Here is a 25,530-nt window from a genome sequence, read left to right as displayed (position 1 = left end):
CCAGTTTAGGTTTGTCATTACTCATGCTTCGTTGCCTGTTTTTTGCCACTGCCACCTTTGAAAATAAACGTCACTCGTATCATCAGTTTGCTGCATTTTGGGTCCTCCTTTTCCTCCACACCACACGGCTCCCTCCGCCAGCCGTGACAGTTTGGCTGTCGACATGTTTTATAGACATCACAAGCTAGAGGAGGTCTGAGTGAGAATGTGAGGACACTGCAAGCTCAGACAGCGGCAACTTGTCAACCACATGGGAACCAGGCTATAAAGTGTTCTGTTCACACCATAGTTTTCAAAGGGAACATCATGGTTTATTGAAGAAGACGTGAAACTTGTGACTGAGGATATAAACCAATCGGGCCATCCACTTTTATAGGCATTCTGACTTTTCCTTGCAGTCAGAGGAGTTCATGCTGGTTATTAGCAGAAGTGCAGGTGAACAAACTCCAACATCTTCCTTAAATTCTGATATATTTATCTACTAGCCTCCTCAGTTTGTGAGCATTTGCTTTTATAAATAAAATCACACTATTCTCATCTTTCCTGTCAGTTAATATTGTCACGGTCCGGGGCAGCGACCGTGTGGAGAGCGGAAGGAGGACTCAAAACGCAGCACTTATTCAGTTGTGAGGGTGATTTATTGATAATATCCAATATAAAGTGGGGATGGTAAAACAGAACTAAGGATGAACTAACTGGGAGAAACTACACAAAGAAATAGCAAACCTGAGCATGAAGGGAGCACGCAGGGGATTACACCAGGTATGAACACAGACGACGCGACGAGGAGCAGAGGAAATCACACACTATAAGTACACAAAGAGACACTGGGAAATCACACACAGGTGGGGGAAACAGCTGGACCTGATTAACCTGACGAGACAGGGGAACACTAACACCAGGGACCAACAGAGGGAGCACAAACCCAGAACCCAGTGTCTAAAATCCCAAACACAAACCATCCCAAAACAGCCATGAATAATAATGAAAGTAATAACAATAAAGAACATAAACATAAAGTCACTGAGTCATGGTCGCAGGACCATGACAAATATGATTCATAGTTTGCTGAAATGGCAGCTGTATTCAGTCTCAGCTAAAATTCTGGTCAGCCTGACCAGTCCTATGAATTTGCTGGCATATTGTGGTTCATCAAAGTGAGCAGGAGGAGACCTCAGTGAGTTTACGTCCAAGCTACTTCCTACTGCTCATAGATAATCATGTTTGGGAAGCCAGTATTCAAGTAAGGCCTATTTGTTATATGAGAGTGGAACGTATCACTGTCAGGGTGAGGTTTTTAAACTAATATACGCTATACTACGTTCATATACTGTAAGTCACCTGAGCATAAAAGACTCTTAAAACATAAGTTGAAGGATTCACTGTGATCCACCTCTGGAGATCACATTTCAGTGCTGCTTCACTTGAACACTTGACCACCAGTATTGAGTAGAAGTAGTTTCCAGAGGAGCAGACACAAGCTGGAATACTGCTGATGCTAAAAATAGATAATAAACTTCACCGGGTTTTAAGATTCAGCATTGCTCCAGGGAGGAGCTTTCCCAACTCTCGGTATACTGAATAAATGATGACCTTAGCAGAATATTTTCTTTGCTGGTATAGAGCTGGAGGGAAGGTAAAGTGGAAATTTGAGCAATGAAAATAAAGGAAATAAAATGCATAGGTGCAAATTATTATGTAGAAGATAATCCCAAGATTTTGTTTTGAGTGTGATTTATGCATTACATTATTTATTCATACTGGTTTTCTATGAATGAATTATAAAACTACCGGTTTAAAGAAGTGTAGGTCAACACAGAAACATAATTTTCTTTAATAACAACTGTATAGTAACAGCTGTGTAAAAAAGAGAGTTTTTATAGGACAGTTTGGATACTTTTACTGTTTTCACAGAATTTAGGAGGGTTAGTAGCTTTCAGATGCTGCTGATCAAATGCACTTGATTAACAGATAATCAACAAATGTGAGTTCATCAGCTGTGTGTCAACACAATGCCACTATGTTCCCAGGAGTGGTTGTTTCAGCAAATTAACAACAAGTTCAGACCCAGCAATGGTCAGAGAATTGGCAAGAAACCCAAGCGCGACTCTAGTCTCAGTTAGCATGTTGAATAATGAAGTTAATGAACAAATATGGGTTGTTTGCAAGGTTTGCCTTGAGAAATTCAATTAAATTCAGTTCAATTTTATTCATATAGCAGCAAATACCAAGAAAAGTTGCCTCAAGCTAGGGCTGCTCGATTATGGCAAAAATGATAATCACGATTATTTTCACTGAAATTGAGATCTCGATTATTTGACGATATTTATTTAACCCTTTAAGACCTACCATAGAACCAAGTCCGCCAGAGCTTATATATATATATTTTTTTACATGCTGTAGTGCCATTTGTGGGAGCATTTCAAGTTGCTATACATCAATACAACTGTTATAGCCCATATTTTAATAATATGTATGCATTAAGTCCATAGTAACTACATTAATTGCAAAAAAGTGCAATAAACTACAAAAAAATTTAAAATCGTTTTTGGTTTTTTGTTACATATATTTCTACTTGGGGAAATTTAAGAGGCTTATCCCTCAAAACTTTAAATACAAAAAAGTTGCAAAAAATAGTTTCCCACCACAGGAAATTTATTTTGAGTGTCTTCATAGTTTTATTTTGGAGATTTTTGCAAAGCTATATGTGGAAGGAAACCGTGACCGAGGACAAGCTGATGGCATAAGATGTAAGTACAACTCCTCCGGTTTCATATGCAAAACAAATTATTGCGCTAGCTTACGCGGTTCCGGTTCTACAGGGATTTAAAGGGTTAACAATAACAATGTATTGAATAATGACTTTAAAAAATAATATAAAATAGTGTGCAAATGTTTGCAATATAAAAAAATAAATGAAAAATGTAAACATCTATGTTTAGTGAACTTTGCAGTGTTGCTCTGTGGTGCAGCTATGACACCGTAGCAAAGTTTACACACTATGTCTACTTGATCCACGTCTGACTCCGCGAATCCATAATGTTTCCACACCACTGAAGTTTTTTTTTACCTCTCTTTTCAACCAACGGCAGTCACTCTCCTCTCCAAATAACTTCTGCTTAGCTTTCCGAGATTTCCGAGCTTCCCTCGGGTCCTCTTAATTGTTGTGATGCGTGTTCGAAATGCAGAGAGGTGCGCTCGATTTGCCACACAGAGCAGCGCGAGAATAAAGCACGAGGGAGGGGCTAATAATCGGCTCAGTCATTTTTAATGATCGTTGAAAGCCCAGATCGTAATCGTGATTAAAATTCGATTAAGTGAGCAGCCCTACCTCAAGGAACTTTATGTTGTAAGGTCAAGACCCTACAGTAATACAGAGAAAACCCCAACAATCACTTTATCCGCTATGAGCAAGTACTTGGCAACAGTGGGATGGAAAAAATAGACAGGAAGAAACCTCCAGCAGACCAGACTCATGGCGGTCATCCGCCATGTACTTTCTAAAATGTTAACCTTGTAAAAAACTGATTTATATTGCACTCACTATATGTCTGAGTGATAACTTTCTCCCAGTATCTTACTTAGAGAATACCTAGAAGAGAAGCTGCTCTTATATCCACAAGGGAGCCTATGCAGAAGGAGTTTGATTTGCAGAGCTACCCTCCACAAGTCAGACATATAGGGGGTAGCTCTGCATATTTGATTTAGCAGAGTTTTTACATCTCCGCTGGGGTTCATGTACCCAGAACTCAATCAGGGATCTTTTCCTTGTTAAGCAAATGCATAAAGCAGAAACATGTGATTCAGTTTATATTTACTATACTATGGTATGTTATGATGGCTTCGCTGTAGCAATAACACAACACATTTATGTTAATTATCAAAGAAGATGATTTCTTTTTCAGATTTGAGATGCTGACCTGTCATTTTTTATATAACATATCTAGATAAATATCGGATAAATGTGCACTGAATGAACACAGAGAAGGATTTCTGTTGTTGCAAAGAAGGAGAACAAAAAAACTGCACTTCAGCGAAAAGAAAGTTTTTACTTGAGGCGTGAGTGCTATCTCTTAGCACAAGAGCATCTATTTTTAAAGAGTTGTGAAGCCCTTTACTTGACAAGTGTGTGGTCAATTATTTCTGCACCATCTGGTTTCCAGCAGCAGAAACTAGAGAACGGAGAGCAGTTTTATCAGAGTCCAGCTTGACAACAAAATAAGACTTTAGTGAATTAACTAGATAACATTCTCTTAGGTGGCTTCAAAGCTATTCAATTTCAAGAGAAAAGGAAGGCTTGAATTCATGACTGAGCAATCCACTTGTCTCTCGCAGGGCTAGTAATATTTTCAGTAACAGTTTTCAATTCAGTGTTACTAATGAAGACAGTCAGCTCAGTAATATTTAAGACAGAAAACAGCATTAACAGGAATTCCTGCAGCATGTTTTCAGCCTACCACAATCACTGATAAATATGCACAAATCCTGGTTGAATGAACTGTTCTGACTGAATTAATGTCACCATGTCTTCAGCCATGGCATTGTATTTGACACATGCTATAAATTAGACTGAGATCAATGTAGAAACACTGAAGCATGCAGAGAAAGTGACATACGAGCTGAAGAGGAAGTGAAAACTGGGATGGACAGTTGAATTGGAAAAAGTAAATTGAGCCCAGGTTTGTGGTGATGAGGAGGGCATGTAAGCAGAGTGCTGTCAGTGATTTCAACAAGATCGAGTTTCTAAGCAGAACCGGCTTATCAGAGATGCTGTTTCATCTGTACACACACATACGCACACAAACACACACATTACCAGCTCAGTATCATGGCAAAGCAACAAAAAATTAGACAATGTGTATTATGTTCATGTGCGTGGACACAAATTGCCCTTTTGTAGTGGGAGTCAGTGCAATTAGTAATGACTACCAGTGTACTTCAGCTGGAAGTATGATTTTTATTGTCATTCCAACACATATATTTGCACGAGTCGAAGCAAAATTGTAATTGGGTGCAATTAAAAGGCAACAAGAATGAGAACATGAAAGAGCAATATGTACACAAACTAGGAACAGACAGCTTGAGCTCATTCACACTGTCATTTAGAATAAATAAGAAAATATGAAGAATAAACAAGAAGCACTCCAGAAGCTCAAACCTCTGCCAAAGCAGCTCACTCTCTGGGCAACATTTAATTTTAATGGGGCAGTTACGTATTTTGTACACCTTCATTCATTTTATATACTCTCAATTATAAAAATATATCATTTCTTTGTTCTTTTTACTTTAAGAAGTTTGTAGTGCAGTAAAAATCATGTTGCTATAACGAACAAAGGCAGCTTAATTTTAAGCACTTGTGTAAATTTATTTTACCTTGAGGACGAGACCAGAGGTTAAAAGTCATGTGATGTTAAGAATTCCTGTATATCACTCAATAAATACCAATATCTTGTCAATACAAACAACACAGTAAAAACATTTTTAAATAGCTCTGTCTAGCATTATTATCACTTTGACCATCAGATCAATCTACTCACCTTTAGGAGAGGTCAGAGGTCAAGTCTAATATGATATTTTAAATCTTTATAAAGTGCTTTTTACATGTTAACAACATAATTACTAATTACGTAGACAGTGTCTACGTAATTAGGCTTTTTTCAGTTTTTGACCTATATATTAAGGTCAATCATTAAGTTGACCTTAAAGACCTGTGGTGGGTGCAAGCCAGATTTTAATGGATTGCTAACACGACCCCATGACCTCTACACTCCTACAAAGTTTTATCAGAGTTCATTCAAAACTTCTCGAGCTATTGTGTTTACAGACAGAATGCCACGCACCCACACAAATGCTACCAAATACAGAAGCTCTTTGTCAGAGGTAATAAGAAAATTTAAGGTACAGTGGATAGTGCAAATGCAAGATGTTTCTCATGTTTTTGACCTTTATCTGGCAGCAGCAGACTACAGAGCACCACCAGAGTTCAACAATCTGACAGCAGAGGCTGTTCCTGAGTCTGGTGGTTCTGCACTGCAGCCTCATGTCAAGCCTCTTGCATCTGCTTGTATAGATGTGTGGTGGTGCAAAAATAGGTTCAGAACTAAGCCCCCAAGTCCAACACGCCTCAGCCTCCTGAGAAAGTAGTGATGCTGATGTACCTTCTTAACTGGGAAGGGAGTGTTATGGCTCCAGGTGAAGTCCGCAGAAAGATGTTCTACAGAAAAGTAAAATGTTTCTGAGCCTAAGCATAACTAAGCAACCTCTAAGGCAGCTTTGAGCTCTAATTTGGTGAATAAACCGAACCAGACAGTGATTGCAAATAGATGCCTACAGCAAATAATTAAAAACAGCAAATGAAAGTCTTTTTGTTCTCATCACTGCCATTAAAGAGTAATCTGCTGCATTACTTGTTGAAAAAAAAATCCTAATAATAAGAAACTAATTTTTAAGTATATGCTAACATTTAAATGGTAAATGTACTGATTTGTATATAATGATTTTCTGTTCCTCTGGAGCAGTCAAAGCTTTTTATACAATATGCCTCATTTACCCATTGGACCATTCATACAAGCGCTTTTCTATGCTTTTTCTGACTAAATTCTTCCTATTTAACATGCACAATTTGTGGTTCAGTATCAGGGATCAAACCACAAATGTTCCATTTAGTAGATGACCTGCCCAATTTTCTAATTTATAGTCAACTGTGGTGACTGTAGCTCAGGAGCTAGACCGGGTCGTGTACTAATCAGAATCATCAGTTGGTGGTTTAGTTTTACTCAGCATGGTTGTGAAGATAACCATGTGTTCCACAATGATAACACATTTATTTGATAAAAATGAATTAAAATCACGCTGGACAGTAAAGAAAGAAAGATGATAATAGAAAAAGCTGAGCAGTGAAATTTATTGTTAAGTTTCTGTATGTTGGTGAAGTGAAGTTCTAGCATTGAGGGATGAACTCATGCAGAGGTGGACTCACACTAGCACATCAGAAAAACTTCAATGCTATAGCATCTGGATGCAGCTGGTGCATATGTAGCCTGCTGGTAATGGAGCTGCAATCTTTTTGCAGTCTCCCTTTATCTCCTTTACCCTTTAAGGATAAAGCCTGAAGAATCAAAGTTTTGACGACTACAACATCATAAGGTTGTAAGAAGCCTGCGAGTTTGACCTGACTTTACAAGCTGTAAGAAGAATTTTCCTACTGTCAGTGCAGTGCACGTCTTTAAAAAAATATTTTGTTCGTAATTAATAATGGAGGTGTTTTCATTTTCTGTGTCTGTGGCAACAGTCATGAGATATAAAAGGATGGTGAGTGGAGGGAAAACTGAGGTCATCCATTTGTTCACCATGATGCTAGAGCGTGGGTTCACAGCAGTAATGGCTTTTCCTCAGCTTCGCATTTAGCCGCTCTGATAGAGCGCTGTGGTCTCAAGGCTTGTGGTTAGTGACATCAGTTCTGTCACTTTTAATGAGCGGCCTCACTCTGGCAATTAGGCGTTGTACAATGCAGGGGGTTGGGCGTGGGAGTCTGGGAATAGTAGTAGTGTAGTATTCAGGCAAGCTCAGAAAAGAATGGAGCAGATCTAAAATAAGATTAGTGTTCGTTTGCCTTTTTAAAAGCATCATTGCAGCGGTTGCTTCTCCAGTTACTCTCACATATTCCTAGATTCACATAATCAGTGATGCATTTTGATAAAGCAAGCCAGCCTGAATGGTAGAGTAGGCGCATTGCAGCAGTTACATCAGTCAGTGTTTGAAGCACAGTGACTACTGACACTTGAAGGTCGAGTTTGTATAACTGGAAAACTTTACAATCCATAACACTGTCTGACTACACATTGTTAGTGTTCTTTTTTACTAATATAACTTTTTGGCTAATTCTGGCTGACTGTACAGGGGCTTAATTGACATCAAAACATTAATACAGAATACATATTAGCACAGGTTTAACCCTTGTATGGTGTTCAGGTCTGTGAGACCCGTTTTCAGTTTTTTTCAAAAGAAAAATGAAACAATTAATTATTTTTTCAACCTGAAATTCATTGGCTTTGGCTTATTTTCTGTGAAGAACATAAATCCGAACTAATTTTCAATGACCTCATACTGTACCTCCCCCCACGCATTTACATTACATACAAGGTGTTCGGGTCCACTGGACCCAGGTCTAATAAAAGTGTTGAAAGTGTAGGTCATGTGTTCCCACACTCTGTCTTCCTCCTTTCTGGTGCTGCTGATAGTGTTTTCTTCCCCTCCTGCACAAAGTTGCAGCATTGTTGAAAATTCAACTATCAACACCGTCTGCTCTTACATTCCCACACATTTTACCCTCTTTCTTGAGGGATCCAAATTTTATTTTCTCATACCCTGTCCCACCTGCAAATTAGGGGCATAATACTATAAATAAGACTTTGCCAGTGTGGTTCTTTATCACAACTGATCAAGATGGCAAAAGATTATCTGCTGCGAGGGCCATCCAGTTGATTTTGGAAGAGAGAGGGGCTTCGGATGATGATGTTGACAAAGAGGTTTCAGAATATTTCACATTTCTGAAAATTCAGAGTCTGACAGTGACTTTGAAGAAGAGGATGAAGTTGAGCACCATTTAGTAACAAAACGAAGACGAGTACCCCATCTGCAGCCAGCTCCAGGACCAGAACAAGCCCACCAGACAGCAAGTGAAGAAATATGGATGTCAATAACTGGTGAAATCGAATGGTGTTCTTGCCCAAGAAATGAGCCACCCTGCAGAGCTGTTACTGTGATAAGCCAGGGCCAACACGGCTGACAGTTACTCATGTGCAGGACATCAAGTCTTCATTTGAGCTTTTCATCCCAGATTCCATCCAGAAATTTTTTCTGGATTGCAGTAATCTAGAAGGTGGAAGGAGATTGACCAAATTCATCTAAGAACCCCAAAGGCCTACTTTGGGGTTCTTATCCTTGCAGGAGTTTTCAGGTCCAAAGGGGAATCCAAAGAATCCCTGTGGGATGCAGAAACCGGCAAGAACCTTTCCGTGCATCAATGTCTCTGGAAAACTTCCACAAAATTTCCAGGATTATCCATTTTGATAACCGAGACGACAGACCAGCTCGACGGCAGAGAGACAAGCTAGCTGCCATCAGGACAGTGTGGGATAAGTGGGTGCACCACCTCCCCTGTTTTACAACCCTGGGCCTAATGTCACCATTGATGAGCAGCTGATCCCATTTAGTTGTGAAACATATTGCTTCACGTGTAAATGTGTTGTGTCTTTCCACTCACTCCACTTGATTATAACTGATTTATTTTTTTATAACATTTTATATAAAAAAAAAAGAATCGAGAAGCACTTTAATTCATAAATGTGATCTAACAAAGGTAAAGAGAAAAAATTAACCATGTTTGCTGTTCATATGGCTTGTAATTGGGATGAAGTAAACATCTGTTCAGTAATTTAACATAAAATTGTTTGATAGTGTTAATTTGGAAAGCCAAAACTCTAGCGGGTCCACCAGACCCATGAACACTGGCTGAGTAACAAAAATATGAACACCACACAAGGGTTAAATAATAGTATCTATCATGGCTGCATTCCCTGAAAGTAAGGCAAACCAAGGGTTGTGGTGTTTTGTGCATACCAATACATTATTGTAGCTCACAGAGATGTGAGTGTTATTTTTCCACTTTGAGAAGTCCAAATGTCTTCTGGAAATTCTGTGAAAAGGCTCTTTTTAGCCCATCGGAGAAGGAAAATAAGTGTTAAGAATAAAATGAATGATGGCTACACTCTATTCAAATTTCCTTAAAGCCATGACAGTGTGACAGAGTTGCGATGAATCGTTGTAGAGCCTATGACGTAACCTATATAAGTGTCTGGCGCTGCAGGCCAGCCTTCTTCTGTGTAGCATTAATTACCTTGTGCTGATGTCCTGGTGATTTACATGCAGTGCCAGGCAAAACAAATAAAATCCTGGCACTTTTTTTTCTTCTGGTCGTCTCTTTGATGAGAGACCAGAGGCAAATATATTTGTCCCTCATCTCTTCGCATCCATTCTGACATGCTTCGCAATTCCCCTTCAGGAATTTGACATCTGTTATACTGAGGCTAATTCTTTATGTCGAAGCTATGACTGTTATACTCACTGATTCATTCAAGAACTGCATTGAAAAAATAGCAGGAAACTCACAGAATAACTAGTGTTACACCGGTGCACATCAGGTTACAGAGTAGGTTTATGTTGTAGGGTTTCACGGGGATTTGCGGTTACGTACCTATGCTGAAGATTCAGCAAAGAGTAAAAATCAACTGTGATCATATCAACTGATCCCTGAAGCTTTTTTACTGGTTCATGAAAAGCCAGTTACCATTTACCATTAATAATTAACAAGAACTTTTTTAAAAACATGAAACATCTACTGTAGCTAAGGAAACGGAATGTTTTTTAGAGAAGAAAGCTTTGCTAAACAAAGTGTGCATTATTCTGTTGACTAAAGTTTTGATTTTGTCACCACTGTGTGTCAGTTTTTTCCACGGCCAGATGTGTTAACATCTGTGGGATCTTTGCCAGGATGTTCACTTTATTGTAACTTTGTTGCCTCTTCTTTCTCGGTCAGAAAGTCTTCACTTTTTCAGAGTGGTCTTGTACACTCACCATGCACTTCATTGAGTACAGCTGATCTATTAGCTGATCACAAAGCAGCAACTCAGGGCATTTAGGCAAGCAGACAAAGGTGATTTAAGTGACTTTGACTATGACATGTTGTTGGTGCCAAATGGGCTGGTCTGAGCTCCCGAGAGTTCAGAGAAAAAGGTCTTAAAAAGAGAAAATATGTAGTGAGGGGTAGTTCTCTGGGTGAAAATGCCTTGTTGATGCCAGAGGTCGGAGAAGAATGGCCAGACTGCTTTGTTCTGACAGGAAGGCTACAGATATTGGGCAATAGAAGATTAGTAAAACATTGCCTAGTCTGATGAGTCTTGAATTCTGTTGTGACGCTGGGATAGTGGTACCAAAATTTGCCATAAGTAACATGAAACCTTGTAACAACAAATTTACCGGCAGCTTTTGTTGGGGGTGAACATGAGCAGGGAGTCTAATACCTGCAAATCTTCAGTATGTTGTTTTCTTTTAAGTATGTTTAATTTTAATATTTTATTGCCCTGAGCCTGAAAAAGTAAAATTAAACATTTGGCTAAATCACAATTGTCACATAATCACATTATTTATTCATGCCTCTTTTACATTTTAAATAAATAGAGCTAAGTAAAGAAAATTGCAGTGCATGCAATCTACCTAGCAGGGTGAAGCACAAAAAGGGAATCTTCTTTGTCTTGTATATAATATCAACGTTTTTTCATTAAATAAAAAGCATAGATTGAAAATTGAAAAACTGGTGCTCCTTTAAGGCTTAATTTTGAGTTTAATTTTGCATAGCATAACCAGAAATTGCTCTGTTTGCAGACACTTGTTTACAACTGAAGCCCACCAAGCTTTTCCACTTTCCCACCTCTCATTTTGTTTATCTGTCCTGTGCAGGTATTTAAACCACTGTAAGCATTTTGTCTGTCACGGTGGCTACAAAAGCCTCAGGCAGCATAAGCAGCTTAAGCTTTCTTGTTGTGGATTCCTGTCTGTGTTATTTTAGCAATAAGTTGTTCTGAATAGTATACCAAAGCAACATAACAGACATGACAATGCTATAAACAGATGTTTAAAGGTGGTGCGTGTCAAAAAAATAGTAGGAAAACAGGAAATGTTTACAAGCACTTAGACATATAACACGCATGTTTGTATTGAGTTTACATTCACTGATTAAAATTTGTGCTTCTCTGACTCTTGGGAAATTAATATGGCTGCCCAATCTCCCTGGTGTTGTATAAACAATTCCTAATCACACAGTGGTGTGTATCATTTGACTTGAAGTGTGTGTGTTATGCAGTGGTGTGTGTGTATAGGGCATTAGCTGTGTGCGCTGTCATTTGTGCACCATTAACACCATGCTGGGGCCTCCTTTTCGCACTCTCGGCTGTTCAAACATGCCGGAGGAGATTCGGTATTAAATGAGATGTGGCGCGGCTGTATTAGCCACTACCTCAGACAACGACTGTCACTTCAGGATGTTTTCAGGCTTTGAGGGTGGTGGGAAAGAAGGGGCAGTACTAGCTTCTTCTGACTGAAACCTGGGAACACAGGCTGCAGATCCTGAAGGTTGAGTATGCATGGACTGATGTTAATGCACACTTACAGGCCTGGCCACAGATCCTTGAAGGTCTAACAGTAGCAGGTGGAAACCACGGGATTCGCTAATGGGACGGTCTTGATGGATCTCTTGTCTGACAGCCTGCAGTGTTCTCCTAAGTCAGAGGCCCATATCAGCAAGGGGCGAATTACTTTTAAATCACCTGTGCAACATTTATCCCTGTGCCCTTGTGAAGACTCTTTCCCGTCATATTGTACAGCAAGAGGCTTAGAGGTGATTTACTGAATGTGAATCAACACCTGTATGTATGATGGGGCTAAATTTATAACTTACATTTGTTTCTTTTATCTTCTGGTCTCGCCCTGTCATAGTTAATCAACACAGGTGGAGTGAGTAATGCATCACAATTGGATGTCATACTTTATTAATGGAAGCAGTAAAAGCCAATTAATTGCTTTTACCACATCTATCATACTTTCCTTAAAAGGCTAACTGCTAAGTGTTTTATAATTCTCGAGTCCCTTTAGTGTGGGGATTAATGAATCCAAGTAATTCACTCTTCTGATGTAAAGCTGGTAGCAACAAACCTGAAGAGAGTTTGGATATATTACTTTGCTGAAGTCAGCTGTGATTAGAGGTTTGAGAAAGAAAGATTGTTCAAGCTTATTTTCATATAAAAAACCAGTGGAATGTTTTCAGAATAAACTGTGATTTTATTATATAAATGATAACCAGCAGGTGGGCTCGCCTGTATAAAAGCAGAAGCTTTAGCATTTTGTTGGAATGAAGCATTTAGGTGTGTGTTAAGACAATGCTATAATCTTCCCAGGTATGGATGTTCCAACAAATCTACACCAATGTCCATGCAAAGCTCAGAGACACTGCAAAACCCAAGAGCTATATCTCAGACACTACAGGGCTCAATTAGAATGTTAAAGGTGAAAGTTCATGACAGTATAATTAGAAAAAGATTGAAGAAGTTTGGAAATTTGCACAGGTTGCCAGGAGATGGCCTATTTTTTAAAAGAACATAGCAGCGCGGCTTAGTTTCATCTAAACAAACCAGAAGACTTCAGGAAAAATGTGTTTTGGACAGATGTGACTAAACTCTCATTTGTCCAAAGGACATTGTTTCAGTGGTCAATTTTCATGAAGATTTTGCACTTGTTTTGCTTACTCAGCCGTCTTGCAGTTGCTGACTTGGCGATAAATTCCTCTGTTTACCAAAGTTGTCCACAGTCAAATGCTAAAAGTGGTTCTACAAGCTACTGAATCATAAGGTGCACTTGATTTTTTACAGGACTGAATAAATTCCTGTGACAAAATTCTTTTACCGATGTCTGCAGCCAGTCTTGACTCTGCATTTTATTAAGATTGATGCTCTCAAGTCATATCATAGCAGTCCAACTCACTTTAAACAAGCTTTGGATATCTGTTGGCAGTAATATGTTTTACCCTGTAAACGCACGCGTTGCCTGCGTTTACAGGCAACGCAACAATATATGTTGTTTTTAAAGCTTTCATTTATAAAATAATACAACTACATTTTAAAGAATCAGCCACCTAGATGAGTGTAGAAGAAAAATTTAATCTCATTAGATAGTAAATATTGTCTAGATGTATCAGACTCTCTTTTCTGATTCATATAAAATGATAACAACTCATCTGTTTAGATGATTCAATTTAAGTCTCCATATAGACAGCAATATAATTTTCACTCAACAGGACCTTCAAGAGAGATATCGTTTCGATGATTATTTGTCATCGAGTAAAGAAAAATGATTTCAAATGAACTTCAGTCTTTGGAAATATAGTAAAACTGTTATTCAGAGCTAATTCCTTTTAAAATGCTAATTAACAGTTATCCCTCAAAGCTATCCTCAGACTCACAAACAGGAGGATAATAAATACATTTTCATTGGATTTTTGCTTAGCTCCTGCTTTTTCTTGTTTTCACTGATGCAAAAGTTATCAGTAAGCTTGGTTGGTGCAATATAACCTGGAGATGTTCAGCGTGATGAATAAAACATCAATAAAAAAATCCCTCCTGAACAGTGTCTCTGTAGCTGCTGGTGATTTTTAGAAAAAGAAAATCAAGGATACTGCAAAGTAACAGACGCATGCTGACATAGGGCCTTGAATATAGTCCGGGACTTTGGTTGACTTTTTTATTTTTGCCTATACTTAAGTGAGAAGATAGATAGTACTGTGTATTTTACCTTGAACTTAAAGGAATTTTATCTAGTAAACAGTTAGATGGTGGATAAATTAATCAGTTGAGAAAAATTGATTTTGGAAAAGTGTTGATAATTGCCATTTCAATATAAAAATAATAATAATAATAAGTACACAAATCAGATAAATTGGAAGTTATAGTTATAGTATAGTTGAACTAATGTGCAAAATCATAGGCTGCATATAAAAGATAGAATGTGGCCACCATGATGAAGTGGAATAGTCTGACATTAACATAGCACTTGTTTAGTTTTACAGGCAACGCAAAGCACTTTAGACTGCATGTCACATATTATCTCTTGAGGTCAAAACCCTATGCCATGCTGTTAACATGCATTTATCTTTAATGCTCTCCAGTTTTAAAATCTGAGTCTGCAGGAACTTTTTTGCAACCTCAAGTGGCAATTAGATGAACTGTTTTTGCCATTTATGCAAAGGCTCCATCTGTGAGGTTACTGCTTGGAGAAAACAAGCAATTTAATGGTGTCACTCTGAACATAACAGAACTTGTCACTTTTTTCCGTGCATATAATTGATTGCATTTGCATATAATCCGAATAATCAATGCTGCATGTTAGCTGCAACCTGACCATGTTTTTTTTCTCTTTTTCAGACATTTCGATGGCCCATTGCCAGCAAGCTGGATGGAAATGAAATGCTAGAGATCCAAGTGTACAATTACAGCAAGGTCTTCTCCAACAGGTATGGTGCTGTTTACTAATTCAAGCCCCCCAGACAGCGCTTCAGAGTAAATTGTCTATGTTTGCCTTCCTGCCTTTCTGTTGCAACCTGTGACCACCCCAGACTGACACATGATGCATGTAGCTAACCTAATGAAGGAAACGCTTAAATTCCCCTAGGGGTTTGCTCTAAATTGACTCACCTGTATGCAACAGACTGCAAACAGCAGCCAGGGCTGAGTAAGCATCACGCCAGAAAGTGGGCAGAGGTAATGAAACAGTATTAAAGTCTTGGTAACAGGCATATTTATCATTTCACACACTCCAAACAGTCAGATCATTTTAGAAAAAACCCATCCGGTCCTGTAGCTGATGATACAACTGAAAGTTGAGTATCATTGCTTTTACAATATCCGTAGGTTTAAAGACAAGTCAGACAAATGTTTCATTTTTTTTTAATTGTGTCATAGCTAATATGTTTTTACTGACACATCCCAACCTCACGAGGTGTAATCATGTGAGAACCAACTAAAAATATTACTGTGAGGTTCATCTGACCTGAATCATGGGTGCAGCATGACACTAATAACTTATAATGCTTTGTCTACAGAGAAGAGCCTTATTTTTCTGTCACCATTTCTCGCATGTCTGAAAGAACACATTCCTATTTCATCAATCCAGCCGTCCAACTAGACCATGTAACTGCTCTTGTACTCCTTGCACATTAGTATTTCTTACATTTCAGATATGTATTCGACCTCTTGATGCTCATACCTGTGTGATGCCTTTTGAGAGCTGCCAAAATGCATGTCACCCGAATACATCCTGTATGAACAGAAATGGAGCAGAATGTACTACTGCTCTCCTAATGTGTTGTTTCTATTACGCTTCCCACATAGACAAGGTGTAGAAATCATTTGTGCAAGGCTGTTTGTGTAAATTGGCTAGTTAAGTAATATCCCTCTTCTCCTCACTTCTTCAATTTCTTGTTAATTTTTCCTTTATTTTGGTTCATTTGGATGGCGCTGTGCACTTTTTGTGTCCTGCTTGAAAAAGTGATGGACTGGTTGTACCAGGAAGCCAGTCCACCTACTGTGTCCATAACAAATCCAGTCAAATTATACCAGCTGCCCAACTTCTCACAATGGACTGATTGATGTGTCTAATATGGTTCAGACTAGAGAAAACATTGCACCACCCTCCGAGTTAATAAAGCACAGTAATGTTAACTTCCTTCTGTGTGTGCCCATAAGCATCAATACATGTGTGTAGCACCAGCTCAATAGTTAGTCTATGTAACCTAATCATGTCTGCAGTGTGCAAATTTAGCTGCATGTAAATGTGTGTAATAAAGAGCTAAATGCTGGTGACAGGTGTGCAGACACATGCTAGATCAAGTCTACATCAAGGCAGATTTGAACTGTCAGCAAGATTTCTTTATGCCATTGTGTGGAAGACTGAAGTTGAAACAAAGACAAATACATTTTTACAGGCATGCATGACAATTAGGGGTCAGTGAGTTTAGGAGGGTTTGGGCAGGGGTGGACGGTTAATTTTCCCAAATGGCAACATGAGAATCTGAAACGTTTGTGGAGGGCCGCACCAAAAAGCTGATATCAGTTCACCTCAGTATTAAATCCACAACAGTCCCAGTTTGTTTCTGTATGCGGCCCCTTGGGAACTTTATTTGCCTAATCCTGCTTTAGTGTGACTGTCCTACAATTAGCAAGTCACTACAGCTTAAGAATGCAGTCACCTTGGCTTCTCAGTCACCTTTAACGCTAGTTGTACGAAAAGACACCATAGGGAAGCAGCTGATATTTTTTAATCTTTCTGGTCATTTTTCTGTCAAAAATTAGCCTTACCAATTCAGAGTGAAAAACTGATATACATAACGTGCTAATCAAGCTAGCTACTTACGCAAAGCCACCTATTCAAAATGGTCTGTAATTATATGCTCCCTAGCAAAGATGTAAAATCTAACAGATTAAGAATTTACAGGAAAAACAGTATTAGGCTGGGCAGTAACACCAGTGTGAGTAGAACAATGTCTACATTAGCATTTTGCTAAAAGCAACACTGCACCAAAGTAGCATAGTTTTGCAGACACATGACTACTGACCATGTGATATAACTTCACCATTCTGGATGTGTGACTATTGTGAATGTGGAGTCAGGTGAATAAGGCCCTAGTCAGCAGGATTAAAGTATGATTTATTGGGTTGGGGAGCTGTAAGAGCTGTAAGAGCTGTAAGCTGTAAGCGTGGCAGTGCAGAGTGGGGAAAAATTACTTAGAAATAAGTTTGATGATAATTTGCTTGTGAACTCTAGTAGATTTTCTCTCTTTAGAGATTAGCTGACCTGTGATGCTACTTTTGCTACTTTTTGATTTAGCCAACTAAGTTAAACACTGCAAACCTATCAGTGTAGCCTATACTAAACTGATATTTTCATGCAACCTTTGAAAAACACAAAATGAGCATACTTAAATTTGTTTTTGCAAAATGCTTCACAAAAATATAATTTAGCAACACGTTATTTAAAGGTCTAATAACTTATTCAAAATTCATGACAACTTTAAATGTAAGATTTAAACTTCCAGTTTATAAAATGTCACATACTGCTTCATCTATCAGTGTCACACATTAACATTTTTCCCTCTCCTAAGGAAATTCAGCAACTGTACATTTAGCTCATGGATACATTTTGTAATAAACTACACAGAAACATTTTGTGTGTTTCCTGATGCTTGTTGAACTGTTTAAAATGTTTCATTTAAAATTATCTTGCAATTAAAAAAAAACACTACTCAATTTATGCTCACTCCTCATAGCTAAATGCTGAAGTATAGCATACATAACTTTAGGTCAGCACCATAAATGCATCACAGGGAAGAAAGGGATGCGTTGAAGGTGTAAGCAGGCTGTGGGATGCCATTATGTTTGTATTAGTGAGCAACTATCTCCATGTCATCACTGGAAGAATGCCAGGTTGCAGTGCATGAAAAATTCACGCATTCAGCAACATTATGCAATAACCTGCCTATCAGATGTAATTACTCATTAACTAAAGGTGCCGGAATGCAATTCCAATTGTTGCTATCTAACTTTAATCTTTGTTAGTCACACAGGCCTAGATACTGGTTCTCAACCAGCTAGCAATCACCCATCATAGGGGAAAAATGTGCACTCCTTAACCAGCTGGCAGAAACCGCATGATTGCTTTGGTTGCTAGCAGATTGTTGTGGTTGCCCATTGTTGGTGGGCAAAGGTTCGGCTTGCCTACGAATACTCCCCAGCTACTCATCAAGCCACAGTGAAAAAAGAAAAGCGTGACAAAAAAACATAAACTGTGACAGTTTGCCTTCAAAGTAAAGGAAATCTCTCAATTGCAGTGGTAAGGTATGGCTTTTTACACTGAAAGTGAACATTTCCTGGTTCTGGTTTGCATTGCAATTTTTACGGTTTTACTACCACCTGGCAAGTAGTTACTACAGGCAACTTGTTAGGAATCTAAGCAATTAACAAGGCACGACTGTATATTGACTGCATATTATATATTGAATATATAATGTATTGGCTGTGTATATAGAGAGTCTTGTTTACAAAAAAGAAATATAACAAATTCATATAGGTGCAAGCATGCCATTGCTCTGACACAGCAAGATTCTCATTCTTAACACTGCATATAGAGTTATAATTTTTTCAGATGTTTTTTCCAACTATGGAAAGCTTTTTCATAACTTCAGATGGATATTAATTCTGCATCATTGATCCTTAAGCAATGAAGGCAATTTTTACAGTTGTACACAAAGAAACTGCTAGATCCATTTTAAAAAACATACATTAAATTCAATTTAAAAGCAGAATTGATGTGAGCCAGAGTTTCTCTTGGGTGGGAAAAAAACACTGTTCTATTTTAATGAAACTTTTTCATCGACTTACTTTTTCATAACAGCTCAAGCACATTTGGAGATGGTTGAGTCCAAGCAAAATGTATACTTTGCCATAAGTAGGCAGTTCTTAAATGTAAAAACTGAGTACAAAAGCATAACCTGACACACATTTAAACAGGTAAATAATTCAGTGTGAGTCACAGCTTTTGTGGTTCTTGCACCTGTTCCACATGTCCACAGGCTACTTAATTACCAGGGTATTTGATCTACTTCATCACTGTTTGTACCAACACACTTTAGGGCCAGTGTGATACACCCTACCACCACAAATGTGATCACATTACAAAAACACAAAGAAAGGGCAGTGATGTGTAGTGGCCTCTTTGCTGTAGTGACATATAGACCGTGTTTTATTTGTTTTCTCATGTGGCTGAGAGATTTGCTTTCATATTCGGCCCATCATGGGGTATACTGTGTGGGAGTTATTGAGCACTGAACAGTGACAGGTTATATGATAGCATATTCAGTGTTCTAAACCTGAGGTCGGTGGTGTCTCAGCGCGTAGATTGTAAGACTGAGATAGAAGCCACAGGCAGGATGCCTGAGGCAGACTTAACAGTAAGCAAGCGAGAACTCAATATCAGCAATAAACAGAATTCTAAAAGGTCCAGATGCACGAGGAATAACCTAAGCGACCAAGCTCAGGAACATAACAGACACCTAAACAAAGGAAAAGGGACTATGTATACGGACATAGGGGAGGACAAACAAGGAGGAAACAAAGCCAAAAGCAAGACAAAAAAAGTAATTTTTTAGGTGCTTTCAATTGATCCTTCCTGTCCAGCAACATATATAATAATGTGTATGTGTTAGTCCCCATAGGGAAATTACTCTTCTGCATTTAACCCATTCACCCAGTGAAGCAGTGGGCAGCCACCAGTGCAGCGCCCGGGGAGCAGTGTGTAGGGACGGTACCTTGCTCAAGGGTACCTCAGGGTATGTAAAATAGTATTCACTGATCAATTGAGAGTGGTTGCAAGAAGTTACTGGCAGCTGCTGTGAAATGGAATGCTAAAGCTGAAAAATGGAAACAGAAGCAATTCACCTTCAAAGTAAAACTTGTGCATTTTGAAAGGCGTCTACTTCAGCATTAAGGGACAACTTTTATTTTGAAGACAAACATTCTCCATTTGCAGTTTGCATCACACATTGTTGAGTTTGCTCCATGGTAGTTAGCTAGCAATTAAATGTAGACTAGCTGCTGTTTTTCACACAATTGTATCAATCTGCCAGCTACCAAAAAAATCAGATGGAGGAATTTTGTGCAACACTTTCCTTGTGACCAGTTTCACTCAGTGATAGCCAGTTATCTCTAGCAACCACTCTTAAACCAGTTGGCTAATATACAATTTCCCTAGTGGCCAACTGTACCGAGGGGTTGCTGATCAGCCTGTGTGACTGAGGAGTCTTCAGCTAAACAGATAAACCTGGTTTCATTTTTGCTTTTGTTTCAGTGCAAAATGAAAATTGTGTCAATAATAGGCAGATTTTGTCTATGCTCCGCACCCCCACACGCATCTTTACAAACCTTATGTTCTCTCTTTCTTCCACTTCGCCTCTCTATCCTTTGGCATAGTTTGAAATAAAACAATCAGTCAAAACAAACACATTTACATATAATTCTTTGTTTTGTCCTGCAATGGAATGTGTCTGTTACAAAGCTGTAAGAGTGCTTTATGTATATGCATCACAGCAGTAAAAGGAGCTAAACCGCAGGACCACACTCAGATTGCAATGGCATGCTGATGGGCAATAAAGCAAGACATAATAGCTTTTTCTATCATTTGCGGTTAAAAATTCTATTAAGCTCATCTGCGTGTGTGAAAAGGAGACAGGGTGTATTGATTGCATCCCCATGAATCAATAGATCATCTTTGAGCAATTCAGTGATGCATTCAGTGAATCTGCTCATATTTGTATTAGTGGCAGCAGAGTGCTTGGCAGAGATCTGGCAGATCACGGGGGCCAAATCACACACTCCTGTCAGCTGTAACATTTCCATTTCACACTATCCTCCAGCTGCACTACCTGCCGCTGCAGTGGATTAGAGCATCTTTGCGAACCCTCTGTCTGCCTTGGAAAAAATATTTTACATTTCAAAGCTGAGCTCACCTCTTCACAAATACACCTGAGCCAGACATTTTGCCATAGTCACACCTTAAATTGAGAAAGAGAAGAAGAATTAATGCAAATTGAAAGGGAAGGGAGCTGAATCATGAAGCAGATGAAAGTAAATTGTTTGCAGGACTTCAATCAATAATGAATGCCACCTTTGAAGTGCTAAAAAAAAGCGAGCCAGAACATGATAGGCCTTGCTCAGTTCAATTATTCAGCACTTGCAACACGTGCTACAAGGGTTGAAAGGAAATGACAGACCATTTAAGTAGCACTGGATATATTGATCACCCCTGTCTGGTAAAGGAAACAGTGCAGTGGGTTATTAGTAATATTGCTCAGAGTCTCAGAAGTTTCTATTCATCTTCAAAAGAAAAAAAGTTTTCTGCACAAAGCCATCTATATCCACACAGACGTTTTTCTTTAGTCATGTCAGGCCTGTAGAGTTGTGCATGGAGTTATGCATTGGGGAGCCTGGCAGATACTCACTTTCACAAAGGCAGAACCTGCCAGCGCCTCGGGGGAAGCACATACTGTTTTTGGGGGTTTTTTTTAACCTGCAATTCAAAGAGAAGTCAAGTTCTGGAAGTCTAAATTTACCTCATTATTAAGTTTCGAAGCTCTGCTGACAAATGTAGCCTCACTTTCTACTGTAGTTTGAATTCATCACCACTGACTCCAGAGGAAAGACAAAGTGAAAACAGAAGGTATAGAAAGAGCGAGAGATTAATCTAAGGAAAGGGGGAAAAAAATAATAGCAGACAGATTGCTGCTTTTGTTGCAGCTCATTCATTTATTGAGATAGCATTCGGGGGGAGGGGTGGGGGGTGGGGGGGTATGTTGAATTGCAGGTGTCCTTGTGTACATGTGTGTGTTTGTGCGTACTGCAGTCCTTCACTCTATTCTGACTTGTCAGGTTCAGTAGTCCTGTTGGGAAGATCACATTGTTGGCTGCGATCCCTACAGATTTCCTCTGTGTGTGCATGTGTATTTGCAAGTGTGTGCATGGCAGCTGGTTAACTATTGTTTCCACACTTTCGTTTTATGATATTGTATCTCCCTACGGGCTCATATCCAGGCTGCTGTTTGTGTGTATGCCTTTCCTTCCTTTTGATGCTCTCTTTGAATATTTATCACCCTGTATGTCACATATGCAGTAGAAATATAAGATGCAGCTTTATTTTCGGTCCGTGAGTTATCCGAGGTACGTGTTTGTGTAGCTGTAAACATTGTTTGTCACCACTGTATATGGCAGAAATGCCATATGGTTGGGCTCAATGTGGTTCTTCATGTGTGGCTGACTGCTCTGCAAACAACACACTTTTATGAGGGAAACTTTTTAAATTATTCAGCAGCTCTAATTGACCACCTGAATGGGCACTGTACTGAGTTTCTACCCACTGTAACATTTTATGAGGTGTCCTTGGGCAGTGGAGAAATCCATCTTATGATCTAAAGTTTGCAATAGGGAGGTACCATTATGTTGGTAATTCTTCAGGGGGTTCTGGATGGAGGCAACGCATTATATTAAAAAATGTATGGTGTATGTTTACTAAACGTTCCATAACATAAAATGAAATTCTCTCCTGAAAGCATTATGTTGATGGATCATCAGTCTGTCTGTCAATCCCATTTTTATGAACACAGTATCTCAGGAAAGCCTCGAGGTAGTTTCTCCACAGTTTGCACAAATATGAATATTTAAGCTTCAAAGCACAAGTTACTACACCAATGTCTGACGTGATAGAATATAAAATGACATTTTAAGCCCAAAATACCAACGGTAGACTTCACCGTGATGTCACACTTTCATGGACATTATTAAATGCCATAACTTAGGAACAGAAGAGGAAATGTGACCATATTTCACATTTTGTTTTTTCACTTTGTTGCCTATTCTGAAAATGTGCTGACTGTAAATCTGATTTGTGGCTAGGTTGAAGATGCATGTGCAGCCTCCACTTTTTTTTGTAGTGCCTTTATAGTAAAAATCCACATTTAATGCAATCATGGCTACAGCAATATCTTTTAGCTGTAGCTCGTTTGGACATAATTTATAGGTAGAATAAATAGTAGATGGATAGATGTTTAATTTACAGAGTAGTTTTGACCAGTGTGGAACATTTTTGTGTTAACTGTTTGATATTAAGCATGAAAAATGTCTAAGTATTTTAAAATAGGCAGTAAAACTTAATTCCTATTGCTTATCTGCTAGGAAAATTAGTTATCACAGCAGAAGCAAAAATCATTTCACAAGATGCACTTCCAAACTAACCGGGGGGTTGGGGCACTAATTACTTCGTTTGAGATGCAGCATATGGCAGAGTGAGCTGGTGACAAAGGTAGTGAAGTACTTTTTCACTGTCTGTCACCGCAAATGTCCAACAGAAGTAGAAAGAGTGCCAAAGTGATATGGATCAAATTAGACACCTGCAGTGGCCAAAACAGCTCAGTTCACTGCTGCTTACATCCAAAAAAAGAGGAGATGTTGTGTAAAATTTAATGAAACCGCTAAGGGATTTGTTAATTATTAAAATCCCATGTATTTAATGAAATATGGAACAAGATGACAAATCAAATTTTAAACTGCGAAATGTTTTTTTAATAACAAAGACAGAGACATGTTAACATATTATAAATATATATGTAGGGTTTTTTTTTTCCCATTCAGCAATTCACAGCTTCTTTTGTCATATTTTTGTTTTCATAATGTGAGTTCACAGCTCTACACTCCTGGTGAGGTAGTTTAGCACACTTTTATAAGAAAGAAATTATGTTGTACACAATAAATTTGGCTTGGTCATTGTATTGCTTAAACAAGCAAAGCCTTAAAAAGGGGGGGGGGGGGGTGCAAACTTTAAAGGTTTAAACTAGGACATGTATGTTTGCATGTGTTTTTTTTTCCAAATGCAGTGATGCGAGCGCTCTATTGCAGCATGTAAAACAAAGATAAACAGATGGGCAGCAGAGGAGGAACAAAAGACAAGTGACACAATGCCATTATTGATTCTATTGATTTCTGTTTACAATGCATGGCTCTTTGTTGCTCTTTTCCTACAGACTCATTGGGACTTTCTGTATGGTGCTTCAGAAAGTGGCTGAAGAGGGACATCTAGAGCTGACTGACACACTCACTGATGATAACAACACGTCAATAAAGGTAAACTCTCACATTAGAACAATCTACAGACATAAATCAATGTGAGCCAATCAAAATATTTAGACAGCATTTTCATGTGACTGCACCATCTAATTTGAAACCTTTAATGTTGGGCCTTCTGTAGCTTTATTTCAGTTTATGTTGGGATTCATTCATAAACCCATATTTTATCGACAAGACAACACAGATAACATATCAAATGTTTAAAATAAGAAAATAACAGAAAAAAATCAAAGCTGTTTTGAAGTGATCGGCAGCAAAACATTGAGTAACAGGGCAACAAAAGGAAAAGTAAGTTCAGCTCGAGGAACATTTTGCAGCTAATTAGACAACAGGTCAGTGGCATGTTTAAGTATAAGAAAAGCATCTTGGAGAGTATCTCAGAAGTAAAGATGAACAGAGGTCCATCAATCACCAGGAAACATTAAAATCTGGTTATTTTTTCTTAATTTGGATTGAAAAAAATTGTGGATAGAAGTCGGCTTGCTCTCTAATGATCCTACTAAACCAGTGACATCTTTTTCAGTGGTAACAAGGACAGTTTTGAGAAAATAAAAAAAAGGGCTTGGATAAACGTACAACATGTTACCCAACAAGCAACAAATGGCAAAATTAGCAATTTGTTGCTGAAAGTATAGCATTTTGCCATAAAATAGGTAAATATTATTCCCACAAAGATGTTATAGATGTCTTTGCTTTATGAACTGATCACATGCTACTGTTGAGTTTACATATTGTTTAGATTTTTCCTAGTCACCAGCAGTGTTGGTCAAGTTACTTGAAAAAAGTAATCAGTAACTAATTACTGAATACTTCCCCCCAAAAATAATCCCGTTACTTTACTGATTACTTATTTTCAAAAGTAATTAATTACTTAGTTACTTTTTAAAAACACGATTTACAACCTGAAGAGGTGATAAAGCGATAGATCTTTCAGCCCAATTCTACTTTTTCTACATAATCCATCATACAAAATATAATCAAATGGAAAAGTCCCTTTTTTAACTTGTTTTATCAGTTTTAATCTTTTAACTTTATGCATCAAGCAAAAAATTTAATTATATGCAACATTCTCTGACTTGAATAAATTAGTTTAACATTTAAACCTATTTTCTGCACATTCCAGCACATAAAATAAAATATTTTTTGTGTTTACACTCAGTCTTTCAAATAGATGCAAGTAAAACACAGCAGAAAATAAATA

At 38.3% G+C, this 25,530-nt stretch overlaps 1 protein-coding gene across 10 annotated transcripts in view; it reads left to right on the top strand.

Moving 5' to 3' along the window:
- The window catches only part of otofa (otoferlin a), an 88,365-nt gene that overhangs the window by 9,281 nt on the left and 53,554 nt on the right, over positions 1-25,530 (top strand). For all 10 annotated transcript variants that reach the window (XM_085431990.1, XM_085431983.1, XM_085431988.1 and 7 more), the window contains exons 3-4: positions 15,030-15,118; positions 24,227-24,326. In XM_085431990.1, the coding sequence (XP_085288116.1) occupies positions 15,030-15,118; positions 24,227-24,326 (189 nt within the window). The remainder of the gene's footprint in view (positions 1-15,029; positions 15,119-24,226; positions 24,327-25,530) is intronic.

The sequence above is a fragment of the Copadichromis virginalis genome, linkage group LG15 (genome assembly GCF_057382275.1).
Source record: "Copadichromis virginalis isolate Kocher_CV1m ecotype Utaka linkage group LG15, C_Virginalis_male_GT1.1, whole genome shotgun sequence".
NCBI classification, from domain to species: Eukaryota; Metazoa; Chordata; class Actinopteri; order Cichliformes; family Cichlidae; genus Copadichromis; species Copadichromis virginalis.
The sequence above is the reverse complement of the archived record's forward strand: the minus strand, read 5'-3'. Positions and strand labels throughout refer to the sequence as shown.